Raw genomic sequence first — 14,790 nt, forward strand, 5'->3', positions numbered from 1 at the left:
TTTGTTTAGAAACTTGGAACCTGTAATTTCGTCATACGCATTACCTTTTCAAAAAGCAAACTAAATTAAACTAACCACCATCCGTAGACCTTTGACTAGGAAGAAGAGTATAGGGCAATATATTATAATTTACATTGTTTTCGCGATCACATGGTTACACGTGGAATTATTTTTTATTCTTAAATATCTATCACTTACATTAAGTATATAAATATAAGCAAATTTGGTAATTCGCAGGTGTACTCAAATTCACAGAAGCTACCTCCCTCCCTAACGAAGCTTCATGTTGCATGCGATGACATAGTTGAGGTACATGGAAGTGTAGTGGCTTACATTTGTGGTCTGGTCTGGACAACATAGAGTTTCCCATCCCTGATTACACCTTCAATGTCCTGAGGAGAGCCATACAACTCTTCGATTGCGCTTCCTGCACGAGCAATGCTTGAGAGGATTGATTGTCGAAAATTACCATCTGTTATTAATGGGTCAGATGAGTAATCAAGCACCACCTTCTCCTCCTCGTCCATTGGCACACTGTTCATAGAGGAAAGTTGGTCATAATGTCACAAAACCTTTTTACAGCAATTGAGCAACAAAACAGGGACGAGGAAACTTGATCCTTTTTTTACATCAGGGTTGGTATACCAAAATTTGAAATGTACTTCTTTATTCAGTTATATACTCTTATCTCTACACAAACTTTTTAAGATAAGCTAATTAAATACCACGTTCAATTAATTTTGAATTCTGCATCTTTAATCCAAGTTTTGGCAGAAATGGTGAATCACTTCATTCAGAATTTGGGATAAAATGAAATAGTTTGGAGGCATTTTTTTCACTAAATTTATGTTTAGTTAAATGAAACATCGAGGAAGTGGTATGAAAGGCAAAGGTTTACCTGTCGTAAAGGCCAGCTCCAGCATAACCTTCTAGGTCTTCACCATTGGAATCAGATCGAAAAATAATTGACCGTCTAATGAACAGGCCAATAGGTTTGCTAGGATATCCCAAGATCTAGAGAAGCCCAAAACCATCAGCAAAATAACAAAAAATTCATGCAACAGATGTAGTACTGGTACAGGTAATTTCCCATGTTTACTCTGATTTTCTTTTACTTGATTCATACAAATGTGAATTCTGTTGGTGCTAGGTTATTTCCCCATATGCAACACGTTCAAAATGATCTATGTAGTCAATAATGGGAAAATGCTTGATTGTAGTAGTTGTCGTTGTGACATAATCTTAAAAAAGAATGATAACTAAGGATACGGATTTTACTGAAAAAGAGTGGTCATTAAAAAATTACCTGAGGGGAGTTCAAATCATGTTTTTTGCTTATAAAACTCAAAGCACGTCCAGGATAAGCTCCGACGAGTGTTTCTCCGAGCCCCTTTACCACCTATGTCAAAAAATTTTGACACTTAATGTCTTGCTGCTTTTGTCCTTTCAATTCTTTTTTCAAATAAATATGCATCTTGAAGTGTGTGGAGGCATAAGCTCGAAAACATAAAATCAATTAATTATACCTCAGCATATATTTCTGATGCGTCTCCAGAAGATGGATTGGTTGTGTGGATGACAAAAGCATAGTCCGCATTTATCACTTCCTGTACAAGGACAGCCATGGAAAGATACTCGTGGTCGAGTTTTACTTTTCTTGTGCTGAAGTATGCTCTTTCGTTCCACTTTGAGCCCCAGACCTTTTTGGAGAAACAAGAAAAAAAAAATCAGAGGAGCATTACAAAGATAATTTTTCCTAAAATTTTAAATCAAGTTGAACAAATCATCTTCAATTACAGTCGACATTTGTTTGATCACACATTGCTAAAACGTCCAACTGCAACAATTTGAGAAAATCTAAGTAATTCAATGAGGAAAGAGGAAAATCAACAGAGCAGATTGCTCGTAAAAGTGTACTAGAACTGAGTTGAGCCTAACCAACCTAAAAGCGAACTCTAAGGGAGGGTTGGCCAAGACTTAAGTCTATCTAGTCCTTATCTCTAGGCAAGGTGGGACTCTAATGACCTGGAGCATGAAATTTGATTGACTAGACATATAAAGGGTAGACCAATAAGGCAATAACAACAATTAAACATACTTTGATACCATATTACGGAATATACTTAACCCCAAAAGCTACCTATAGGGGAAAGTTACACATGACTTATAAAAGCTACCTATTACAATGATATTTAATTATATATGAACATATCAGCGAAAGTATGTGATATAATCGATTACATAGTAAAATCTTCTTATAATGACAATGTATTAAAATTATTCTCTTATTTGTAATTACTAAAGCTAATTATTTTTACAGTTACGAAATGTGCACTAAGCATTGACTATTGACTGATATACTGTAAAAAAATTGTCTTATATAAACTTTCTAGTAATTTATTATTTTATTATACAAAAGCAATTTTTCTTTTATACAATCTAAACAAAACATATTATCACAAAATCACTTTTTATTCATCGAAACATTAAATTGAGTTTATCATAATCGATTGTAAAAGAAAATCTATTACACTTGAGAAATTTTAGTGAAACAACAATCTCAGTTAAGAAAAATGTTACACACACGTAAGCCTCACCTTTTTTATAGCTTTCCATGCTTGCTCCCAGCGCTGTTCCCCTTCATCACCTGGCCAAGGCATTCCAGAACTCTTCATCTTAGTTTTCAACTCCTCTACCTGAAAATAATATCCAATTAGGTAGGGATAGCTATATAAATCAAATAATGCCTTCAGGATCTATCAAAAATCAAAAACCAGATTTTCAATAAATTTGTTTAGACTTTGGCATAAGACCTTTCATATTCAAATGCAACTATAATATTCAAAAGAAAGAGATATATTCCTTGTGACATGTAACTGTTATGCCTAATTCTAAAAAGAACATACCAACTTGGATGGTGCATTCAACTCTAAAACAGTTTCACGGATATCCTTGAGGGCACTGAAATCCTCTTCAGTTAACTTCCTTTTGAGAATATTGATCTTATCAGCCACTGCCTGTTAGTTAACATAGCGTCCAAACTTTCATTTAATCATTAGCAATACTAGCATATAATATTAAAAAATGGGTTAAAGTAATAGCTGTTGCACATGCATTTACAAAATTTCAGATATTGATTCCAAACAACAATAAAGGTTCAACATACAAGTTTGCCACTGCCAGAATGCTATCTTAATACACCTAGACTATAATAATAAATGAGTAACATTTTGTCATGAGAATTGAATTTACGATCATAGGGTTCAAATTCAAATTTACTTCTGTTTGTGCCTGCATGTGTATATGTGAAGAAAACCACAAAGCTTGATATAAGAGATAACATGCAGAACCTTATTTGATTTATCGGATAGAACATGTTCAAAAACTCCAAAAGGTATGGCAACCGAGGTAGGAATTCCAATCCAAGAAGGTACTTTTCCTTTTAAATAACCAATGTTACGCGATTTAGCTCCAACCTGGGAAAGCACAGTATTTCACAATGTTATGCTGAAGGTACACAGTAAAAGGAAATTACGTGTCTGGTGTTTGGCCAAATTGATGTCTAGAACCAATAGAGACATTAGCAATAGCAACTATAGCTGTTTAAAATTGATGCTACATTTCTAAAATCTAACCATTTCATTGGTGAATTCCTCAGACGAGATAGCATATCTACCACTAAACTTCTTTCTGACCAAAGATATGGGTGGCACAGAATCACCTTCTTTCAAGTGAGTTGATTTCTTATCAGTAACTTCACCTTCCTTCACCTCACTGTAAGAAATGAAAAATGAATATAATAATAATATGAAATAACAAAAGTGAACAATATAAGAAAGGAAAAAAGAAATCCAAATTTTGGTTCCCTGGTGAGAGAATGAAGAGATTGTTCTATTAGAAGACATTTCATCTCACATAATGTGATATGGGTACAAATGTATGAACCAGTTAAGCATGTTGAAGACTTGAAAGTTGTTCATATATTTATTCATATTATATATCTGTTGCTTGATTTAGGATGATAAAAATTGACATTATAATTAGAAAAGGAAGTATATTATTCTTTTGCTGTAAATGAAAGCATTAATCTCAATATATTTCCATGAGGCAGATAGGGTTTTCTACCAAGAAATTGTACATGACTCGGTCTGTTACCTATAAACTACATCAGCTGATGTTGGTTTTAAGCGTAAGAGCTTTCCTTTATTTGCTTGGATGTCACCCAGGATATTTGGATCAAAGCACGTAGCAAAACACACCTGAAAAACTTGAAACCTTAGTGCATATAAAAATCTTTATAGCAACAAAATTTATCCTGCATATAAGATTTTTCATTAACCAAACCTGGGTCTTACTCTGTTGATATATCATCAGACAAAATTTTTCTTTATCAACATGAAATATCAACTACATACTTCTCATTGTATTCAATTTTGCTAAGAGGTGGCATGCAAGATCAACATGGTAATTCTTGTATTATTTATTTTTCAAATTTATTATAATCACATTCAGGGGTGGGTTAAGGGATGGTGCAAATATTCAAGTCTTACCATACTGATAATTGGTCAAGCATTAATTTTATTACCATATCAATTCAAGGAATATTAATGATTGGAAGTTGAATCTACTAAAATGAAGCTAACTTGTTTAAGATAATGACTAACTATAAAGTTAAGATCTGGCCTGAGTGCACTAAGCTAACTAGAAGTTTGACCAGTTCCTAATCTTAGAATATTCATTATGCGTGACGGCAAATTATTTGGGTTATACACTGATGACGCACCAAATTAGACATAAAATAAACAATTTCATCATTTAATGTTAGCAGCGTTAGATAGTTACAACAATAAACCTGGCTATCCAAACCATTCTACCTTGCTGTTTCTTGCTCGTACAGAAACATGAGATAGGACATCTGGCATGTCGGGTGTCAGCACAGCAACTGTACCATCTGGAATTTCTTCCTCCCCCTTCACACTCTTTGCTACCAAAATGGTTGGCCGCTCATATGATTTGTTCTGAACTGCAAGCAACTCATCCACAACCTCAACATATCCAACTGTTTCAACTGGGCTAATGACCTGCCAGCTGTTCCAGACAAGCTAGAGTTGGATTAGAAGGTTATCACTATCAAACAACTGAAAAGTGATATGACAATATAACATGTAAATCACATTATATTGAAGGAAAAAAAAATCAGGGAATAAATTTAAAAAGCATGATTCATTCCACCTCCCAAGATTCGCTGTCTTTCTGAGTACAGGATCCAGTCTATTAACAAGAGTAGACAAAGAAGCAGCCGAGCCAGCACGGATAATTTCTTCTGTGAATATTTCCACCTGCACAAGGAAATTTAAGAAGAGAAACAAGGGGGAAAATGGAAAGAAGACAGCATGTAAAATAAATTAAAAGGACATACAGCCCATCTGTCCACGCCTAGTAGTGATCCAAGGTACTCTGCTGATGGTTGTAGAATCTGATGGTATGACTCTGCCTTCTTTGCGAGTGCAAGGCGCGTTCTGTCAAGAACTGATTTTGCATACAATGCCCAATGACTGTCTGTAGTCTTGCACATACTCAAGGCAATATCCCATCCCTTCAAAAGAAGCCCCAAAAAAGAAACAATAAAATATTGTGGTGGACATTTTCCATTATCTAAACAAATAGATCACGAACATCAAAATTCTATAACATCACAAGTTACTCAGCACCAGTATTTATACAACACCTGTGATATCATACTATTCTTGTCAGTGTTATGATTAGTGCTTAATTTTGCTCGATGAGTTTATCTATATACTGCTGCTGCTAAATGAACATCCACATTTTTTGTAAGCAATAATCTAGATTATTGTAAACTGTGTAACTGACCAAGGGAGAAACATATTATTAAATAATGAAAAACTATATAAAATAACAAAGGTCATGAAAGAGCTGAGTAACAACCTAATCACACATATATTTATACTACCAACCTCCTTTCTAATTTGGCACCATCTATTATATTTAGCTTGTATCTAAAACAAACAATATGTGTAAAACAATCAGTCAAGAAACAGTTTTCCTAAAAGCTCATTTAATAGTTTTATATTTAACATGCCCCTCGTGTAAGAGCCCCTTGGGCTTAAAGCATGGGCAATACATGGTCATATCCATAGGCAGCCAAAATTGAACTTTGCATTACTTAATACTTAGTCTAGGCTTTGACATTATGTCAGAAACCAACACTATTCAAAGTTAAGTTGTAGCTGAAGGTTCAAAAATAGGGTGGCCCAGCACATGAAACTCCCCATCAGAGGATGTAGATAAACTTTCCCTCATAAGCAAAGAGGTTGTTTACAGGATTTAAATCCCTGAATTCCAGGTCACAAGACCACAACCTTACAGGGTCTCAAATGGTTTTATGTTTAACACGTGCAAAATTCATCCTTACTGTCAGGTCATAATATTTCAGATGACAGAACAAAACTAAGTTTTTACAAGCATAACTCTGCACCTTGAAATCATGACGACGACACTAATAAGAAGTTAAGCACAAATAAAATGTACATGAGCTGCAACATCATTATACCTTCAAACAATAGATAAGATCCTCATTGTCATCTGATGAAAGTGCAAGATTTTCCAGGACCAAGGATATGAAGTACATTATTTTCTGCATTGTCCATACATCAAATCAGAGTATTCTTGGCATATTTTAAGTTCATATATATATATATGTGTGTGTGTGTGTGTGTCTATATATGGTGAAATCAGCTGTGGCTACAGAATCAATGACTATAGTGGCTATACTTCAACATTAAATAAATACCATAGTAAAAATTAGTAATAAACTTTTCTTTTAATGAATACAAACATCATTCAAAATAAGGTAAAATATTGAATAAATCTCCACGTGTTGTACTCCAGTTTCAAGACCACTCATAGCCACTATAGTTAACAAATTTTCTAGCCACCCTAAACCTCCCCTATAAACTTATTTTGAAATAATACATAAAGAAAATAAAGTTGGCAAGCAGAATTTAAGAACAATTAGGTCCTTAAAATAGGGTCACCTCAGGTCCAGCATTGTTTAACTCCTCATATCCCCTTTCCACTGCTGTTCTAACTGTAGAATCAAGAGCAACATCCAAAAATAGAAGATCTTTCAGACGACTTTGGGATTTACTGAGTGATGGTCTGAGTTCTTGGCGAGCCTCCAGCAAACCCTATTGCAACATATAAATTAGAGGGGAAGTCAACATTATATTTTCAACAATAATGAAAGAAAAAAAAAGAATATGCACTGTATTCAAGCAACATTAACCTCGAGAAGGGGTTCAACATTCTTATCTTCAACGTGTTCCAAGACATACTGAAGTAATTCCTGCTTAGACACAAGTAACAAGTAATTTTCAAAATTCAGAAGGCATAACAGCATCACAAACAGTCATATGAAAAGTTAGATAACATTACAGGAAAACCAGAAGGCAAACCAGACACTGGATTTATCTGCACCCCAACCATGAAGCCCTGACCCTGAAGAAAAATAAAGCATAAAGAAATAAAACGAGGATCTGCCAAAATATATACAGATGATACCCCGGGAAGCAGGTGTATTTACAGGGTTGTTACCTCAGCTTTGTAGCCCATGCAATTCGCAATAGCAGATTCAAGATCTGCACCTGAATGAACTGCCTGCATATGATGTAACCAAACCATAATCATCACTTGGCAAAATATAATCTACAGGTGAGCCAAATGTGTCAAGTAACAAAGAATTGTAGAAAAACCACCAACAAAGGAATGATGAACAAATATTGCAATAATGAGCTCCCCTAAATAATGCAAAGTAGAAACCAAATGATGTGTGCACAGCAACATTTCTCTCATGATCAGACTCAATGTACATGCATCCACATTAGAATATCAACAAGCATATTGCAAAAAAGGAACAAGAAAGAACAATAAAGTGCAACCGTGGAAAGAGAAGAAAAAACAAAAAGAAAGAAGCAAAACAAAAAGCGGAATCGATGCCACATGTATGAATCTAACCTTCAAAGTCCTCATGTAATGTCCTAGATCACGCAGAAGACCTTCCTTTTGATCTCTTCTGAAATTTGGTTCAGAATGGATGGCACGGTCATAGCTTAGCAAACGTTCTTTTGTTATTCCATTGTCATTCAATGTTTTCCAGTAGACACCAACATCAAAGTCATTGTTTATATAATCAAGTAGTGCCTGTAGACATTTACCAAAATAAAAGGTGAGAATGATAAGGCAAGCCACAAGGGATGAGAGAGATCAACACCTTCATTACCTGACAGATAACAACATCATCTGGACTAGTGTTATTGTGCAACTTCTGGTGCCATTCCTCCATCATTCCACCCTTGCAATCATTGTTTCTCTGAAAATCAGACAGAAATATTCAATGTTATTTAAGATCAATATATGACGACAGCAGGGGAAAAAAATCATACATACTTGGATAACAAGGATTTCATCTCGAATTCGCTGTCCGACGTCACCTTCACCTCCACGACCAACAGTAGACAAGATCATCCTCACAAGTTCCCGATGCTGTGGATAACTTGCATAAACATCCTGGAGCAAGTCTGTAAGCCTATCCTGCGCTTTACTTATCTCGCTGTTCCAGTAGGCAACAGTACTTGTGATTAGAAAAGGGGAAAAAAGCACAAATTTATGACTAAACCAACCAAATCTAAAGCAGAAAGTCAGATATTCTGATTCATGTTTTCTACTTTCCAGAGGGGGGTTAAAAATCTCTTTTGTCCAGAAGTGCATATACAAAGTGATAATAAACATTTTTATAGGAAGTTTACCGTGGCTTAACGTTGTAATTTTTATTCCATATGAGCTGCCTCGTAGCCATGAATCTCATCCACACTAAAATACCCGCGAGACCCAGTTGACCAGAATTTTTGGCTTGATCCATCAAATCTGATGCAATGTTAAACCTGGGGGGAAAATTGTATGATTGATCAACCAAGATCCAACTGAATAAACAATATCCTAAAAAATACTTTGGTAAGCACACTAAATTAGCAATGATGCTATGTTAGATGTTGATGAAGGGCAAATTTTCAAGATCATGTCATGGATTCATTAGAAACAAAATAATATGCTAAGGAATCCTCATTCAGGGAAAAATAAAAAGGGAAAAGGGGGAAGATAAAGTTCATACCGAAAGAGACTAATTATTTGGAAAAGAATCTACACTATGACCAAAAAGCAAAAAAAAAAAAAAAGTGAGAGGAATAACCTAGGAAACTCCCTTTGTTTACCAAATGTATGATTACTTCCTTTCATGCGTGTTTAGGAGAAGCATTATTTTCAGCCATGTTAAGAACATATATGTGTGAGCTAAACCTTTGATGTATGCATGCACATAACACAGACATAACTTGGCAGTTATATTTGTAGCCCAGGAATTTGCCTTTAAGGTTACAAGTATGTTTTGGAGATTAAGTATAAATCATAGTGAAAATTTAACATAACGAGGTCATGTTTAGGCAGACAAACATGGTCACATGGGAATTGCAAATATATTCTATTTTGGATTTTTATACAACAAAGTAATTTAAATAGAGGAACAGAGCAAAGGTAATGTGATGTGAGAATAGATTACTAGGTCAAATAAAAATATCACACAAGAGGATCCATTCTCATTGGAGAACCTAGGCCATTTTGCACATCCGTTCCCACAAAGTAATAGCAAATGATTTTCCTAAAGATCCTTGAACGTTGACCATATTCTTGGATTTGATGACATATGATGATAATTCAACAAACCATTAAAAGTATTTACAAGATTACTCACCGATGCATAAAGGACTTTTGTGCCTCGCCTTCCATTTCTGCTATTTTATCCAACAAAAACTTTGCAGTACCCTTTCCATCACCAACATCCTTTCAATGGGGGAAAAATCTTATCAGTTTAGATGATAAGGTTATACAAACCAAGACAGATTGATTAAGTGGAATCTCTGTTACAGTTTCAGAAAGTGAAACCTTTGTAATCTGCTTCTTCCCACCAAATTCAATATAAAAGTTTGAATCATTGTTCTTTATCCAGTTTCCATCTGACTTTAGGACAAACGGTATTCCTTTAAAAGTATCATCTTCAACCTCTATATCTAAGGATTGGACCTGAAAATTAGATTGATATTATTAGCTTTCTTCATCACAGATCTAAAAATAATAAGAGATTAAAATCACAACGTCAGATTAATTTTGAAGGCACCTCATATGAAGGTTGAGATGAAGAACCAGCTTTAAAAGGTGTTTCAGCAGCCTCATTCATTGTAACAGAACCAGGGGGCAGAGTACTTGCAGGGGGCACCTAAGATGACCATGGTTTTCCATGAGAGGATATAAAAAAACAGCAACTTTAACATCCAAAATCATCCCATCAGAGTTAGAAATAACAAACAAATAGCCATATACTCACCAACCACTCTCCAGGTGTTGTTCTAGATAAGGCCCAGTGAAGTGTAATAGGCATTTTGGAGTCTGTAGCCAGGTGAACCTTTATCTTTCCAGCATCCTTGGTAACAAGGACCTTAAAAATATGAAAGATTATCAAAATTAGGATCATCATCTAAAAGAAAGAAGGACCCCCTTAAGAGAAAGAGATGACAAAGGAAGAAAACATCAATGTGATCAAAATGTCTCACCAGAAGATCATCATCAGCAAGCTTGTATATTGTCTTATTCAAAACAAGACCCTTATCATGTTCTTCCCTTTCCTTGGCATACCTTTCAATTACTCTCAGGGCCTTTGGAGTTTGTTCAACAACACTTTCAGAGACACTTTTAGCATCACTTTCAGCAATGTTTCTGTTGATCAGCTGTGTTAAGTCTCTCTTTTTCCGTTGTATTCTTTCAACACGAAAATACTTTTTCGTTTTCAATTGCTTGGCAACTTTAGTTTGTATCTCTCCTTTGATAATCTTCTTCTGTATCTCTTCCAGAGAAGAGCCCTTATCAAGTTCAGCTAGTAATTCTCTTCTTGCTTCCTCAAATTCCAACTACGTCAATTGCAAACATTGATTGCAGAAAATTTAATTAGATACAGAAAGCAATAAAATGGGAATTATAATTTTGACAATATAAGTAATTAATAATCAAAAGAAAAAAATGTAAGATTAAAAAGGATATTATAAAGTTACAAGTTGTTGTTCTGGGGAGTAGTTAGGCTTCCCAGCTTTTTCCCAACGTATATAAGCTTGAATCTGTACAAGTTCATCAGGGATGGTCTTTGTTTCTGAAACAGAAGGCTTTGTTTCTGAAACAGAAGGCTCCTTTACTTCAGTGGAATCAGTTTTTTTGGTTAGCCTCTCACGGAGGTCTTGTATAGAAGTACCTCTAGCTACTTCTTCCTGTAGTTCACGTCGAGCTGCTTCATATTCCTCCTGACATAATACGGGTAGAAATCAAATACAGGTAGTAGATGGGCAGACAAAATGTATTAGTTTCAACTCAAGCATAGTAAAAGCCATAGACCATATAGTGTGGATTTTGAATACTAACACCTCAAATTAAAGAAAAGAATTGTGATTATCAAATTCGAGCATGTGGAGCCATGGAGGGCTTTCCCTCTCATGTTGCTGAAATATTGAAAAGTGATGCTGTATAGATATCTCTTGGCTATTGTATGGAGGACTTTCTATCCTCCATATCCTTGTATTCCTCTTCATCTTAGTGATATTATTATTTTACCAAGAAAAGAAAAAATAAATAAATAAATCGGCTATGTGCATATCTGCTTCATTGCTGACCTTCTCTTGCTCTGGAGTGTACAGCTGTTTACCCTTTCGTTCCCACCTTAGGTATGCTTGAACCTGTACAAGGTCTTCAGGAACTGAAACTTGTTGAAGTATCTTGTCCTTGACTCCTAACTTGATGTGAAAGTTCTCACCATTGTTTTTATACCTGTGTGTAGAAGAAAAAAGGATGATGTTCAATATCACAATCACAATAACATTTTGAGTTCAATATTGCAGAGAAAACAAGCAATACTATGTAATGCGCACCATTTATTCTGAGCTTCGTCAAGTATAAGGAACTCAATAGCTTGTGCAGCAGGTTCATCAATTTCAATTTTAAGGAAGGATGCTGAGCCAGACTAATAAGAGCAAAGTAATAGTAAAAAAATAATCAAATCTATAAGTCAATCAGAATCCTGGAAAGTGAACGGTAAACCTTTTCACTCTTCTAGTTATTAATGGAAACTCACTTTCACAAAAGGTGTTCTAAGAGCTCTGTTCTTGTAATTTTTAGTTCCATCTGGGCGACGAGAAGGAAGTACCCACTTCCTGGAAATAGGAAATAAGTATAAGTGGACAAAATCTTCCTCAAGTAACAAGATCCACTACATGTTATTACTCAATAGTCCAACTACCTAAAACAATAGAGGAACAATTACTAAACATACCCTTGACCATCACAAATAACTCCCCAATGCAAAACCAGAGAGCCACTACTACTTGAAACCTGAATATCTACTACTGTTGCACCTTCTGCTGCTGGAGAGCTAACACCAACCTGCTCCATCAATCACGAGCATCAATTAGCTGACAGATTACTACATTACATTCCCGTATTTATTATTAGTAAATAAAATTCAGTAGTTTGGGGCAGTTGTCTACCTGCAATTCGACATTTCCTTCAAGGTTGAACTTCCCTGAAAGCTGATCCATGGCCAAAAATGAGTCAATACTCAATAACATTTAATTTCAAATAAGCACATCCTACTGTCTCAGACAAAAGATATACAACTCTGGCACTGTAAGCCAGTTCTTGTTATGCCTTAAGAATCAGCTGTTCTCACCTAGGGGCTAACCTTTTGCTTGAAAAAAATTGATCAAGATTGAAGAGTCTTCTCCTGAAGCTAAATATAATCAAATCTTATTTTTTGAATACTTTTAACAACATGCTTCGGCCTTTACATCACGCTTTAAAAACAAGAAACATGCCTACTTCTTTTCCCACACGTAAAAGGTAATCTGAGCTTACACCTTAATTGCATAATTGCATTATACTAATAAGTAATAACAATGCCTCAGCATCATATAAAAAAAAAGTGAAAATCACATTTACAATAAAAATAACATAAAATCCGAACGATGTAGCCACAAGGAACATGGTTCAATACTTCGGTAATAAGTGCTTATATAGGATACCTGAGAAGACGGATTGGTGGTTAACACAGCGCGTGGAATAACCGCTTGATGCCTGAGCTTTCCCATAGCTAACCTGCGTTTCCTGGCACAGAGCCTGTTCCCTCGGAAATTTGTCGAGAGGAGAAGCTTCTTCGGTGGATACGATCCTTTATTGGCGCTCCAAGCTTGGAATAAAGAGTTTGAAGAACCAGCCTTACTTTGATACTCCGAAACCGCTTGACAAAGCAGAGTCTGGTGGAATATACTATGGCTCACACTGTTGCTCATATTCGTGGATCCACTTCTTCCTTCTCCTTATGCTACACAAATCCAAAAAAAAACTCATGATCAACACGCCATTAATCAACGCAGATTATAGATTACACAACAAGATAACTAGAATTAGTAATTGCTGAAATCAACAATCAGCTAATATCGAACGTAAATCAATCAGAAATCGTAAAAATGCAGCGATGCGAAGAAAAGAAGGATTCAAGTTCGTGAAATGGAGTGGAGACGGAAAGGAACCTTGTTGAAACAAAGCTTCTTCAGCTGGAAGCCTGGAACTGTATGAGATCGGAATCGTGTGAGATAATGAGAGAGGTGCGAGGAATGGAGAACGCGAACGAAGAAGACGAAGAAGATGATGATGATGATGACGTCGACGACGTGGCGAAGGGGAGAGTTTATTTTTTGTTCGCGCTTTGGAATCAGAATTCAGATTTCAGAAGTGTGATTGTGTGAATGAATCATGGATGAATGATAGCTGTTGGTTCGTTCACTCGCTCGCTCTCTTCAGTACTTACACTCCGAGATACTAATATCAACGGTGACTGACACGTGGCGGGAAATGATTGCATAGGGATCGGGCGTGGTGGGTAATCACGTGCCTGTCCCGTGGAGACTCGGCTCGTTTTCAGAGAGGATACTTTCTAATTGTTAATTTCCGATTTTTTGGGTAGTAACTTTTTCTTCATCCTTGATCTCCCCTTACTCTTTTTGGTTATTTTCGAAAATACCATTCCTCCTTTGATATTTTGTTTGATAGTTCTCACTGCTTTAATTTCTCATAATCATGTATACTTTTTCTTTTTCTTTTTCTTTTTTCACAATTATTATTGACCTTCGTTAGTTGAAATCCTAGGAGACATGAACATATAAGTCATTAATAATATGGAAAAGTATAGGAATCGTGGAAAAAAATGAATATATTTCATAAAAAAAGTTTAATTATTTGGATTGTTAATTTTTTTTATCAAAGATAGAGAACTTGAACACATAACTTCTTAAATAAATATAGAGAGATTATGTCATTTGAGTTATAACTCATTGTTAATTGTTAATTATTTTGCTATAACAAGAATTTAAAATTATATATAAATATAAACAAATATGTGTTAATAATTTTATCAAAGATAGGAATGAGACTCGAACTCATAACCTCTAAAAAAGAATAAAACTATAATAGAGGCATTTTGAGAAATATTTTTTTATATTTATGAAATATTTTTGTTGGTTTTTAAAATTGAAGTTCAAATAATTTATTTAAAAAAATATTCAATTATATATGATTATTTGGTTTTTTATGATTTTTTTTAGTTTGACAAATTAAAAATTAATTCAT

At 35.0% G+C, this 14,790-nt stretch overlaps 1 protein-coding gene across 1 annotated transcript; it reads right to left on the minus strand.

Annotated features, from left to right (window-relative positions):
- Nucleotides 1-96: 96 nt before the first annotated feature.
- LOC130969473 (alpha-glucan water dikinase, chloroplastic) lies at nt 97-13,947 on the minus strand. The gene is made up of 34 exons (XM_057895210.1): nt 13,695-13,947; nt 13,188-13,486; nt 12,654-12,695; nt 12,440-12,549; nt 12,242-12,320; nt 12,039-12,130; nt 11,784-11,937; nt 11,175-11,417; nt 10,680-11,033; nt 10,454-10,564; nt 10,247-10,345; nt 10,015-10,152; nt 9,824-9,912; nt 8,826-8,960; nt 8,467-8,629; nt 8,300-8,389; nt 8,035-8,220; nt 7,615-7,677; nt 7,456-7,518; nt 7,307-7,366; nt 7,056-7,208; nt 6,572-6,655; nt 5,420-5,596; nt 5,233-5,339; nt 4,875-5,088; nt 4,156-4,259; nt 3,636-3,774; nt 3,351-3,476; nt 2,907-3,017; nt 2,598-2,696; nt 1,527-1,700; nt 1,307-1,399; nt 899-1,014; nt 97-534 (listed from the first exon to the last, which is right to left on the minus strand). The coding sequence occupies exons 2-34, from the start codon at nt 13,452-13,454 to the stop codon at nt 330-332; spliced, it is 4,440 nt and encodes a 1,479-aa protein (XP_057751193.1). The 5' UTR covers nt 13,455-13,486; nt 13,695-13,947; the 3' UTR covers nt 97-329.
- Between the last annotated feature and the right edge of the window lie 843 nt (nt 13,948-14,790).

The sequence above is a fragment of the Arachis stenosperma genome, chromosome 3, assembly GCF_014773155.1.
Source record: "Arachis stenosperma cultivar V10309 chromosome 3, arast.V10309.gnm1.PFL2, whole genome shotgun sequence".
In the NCBI taxonomy this organism is placed as follows: Eukaryota; Viridiplantae; Streptophyta; class Magnoliopsida; order Fabales; family Fabaceae; genus Arachis; species Arachis stenosperma.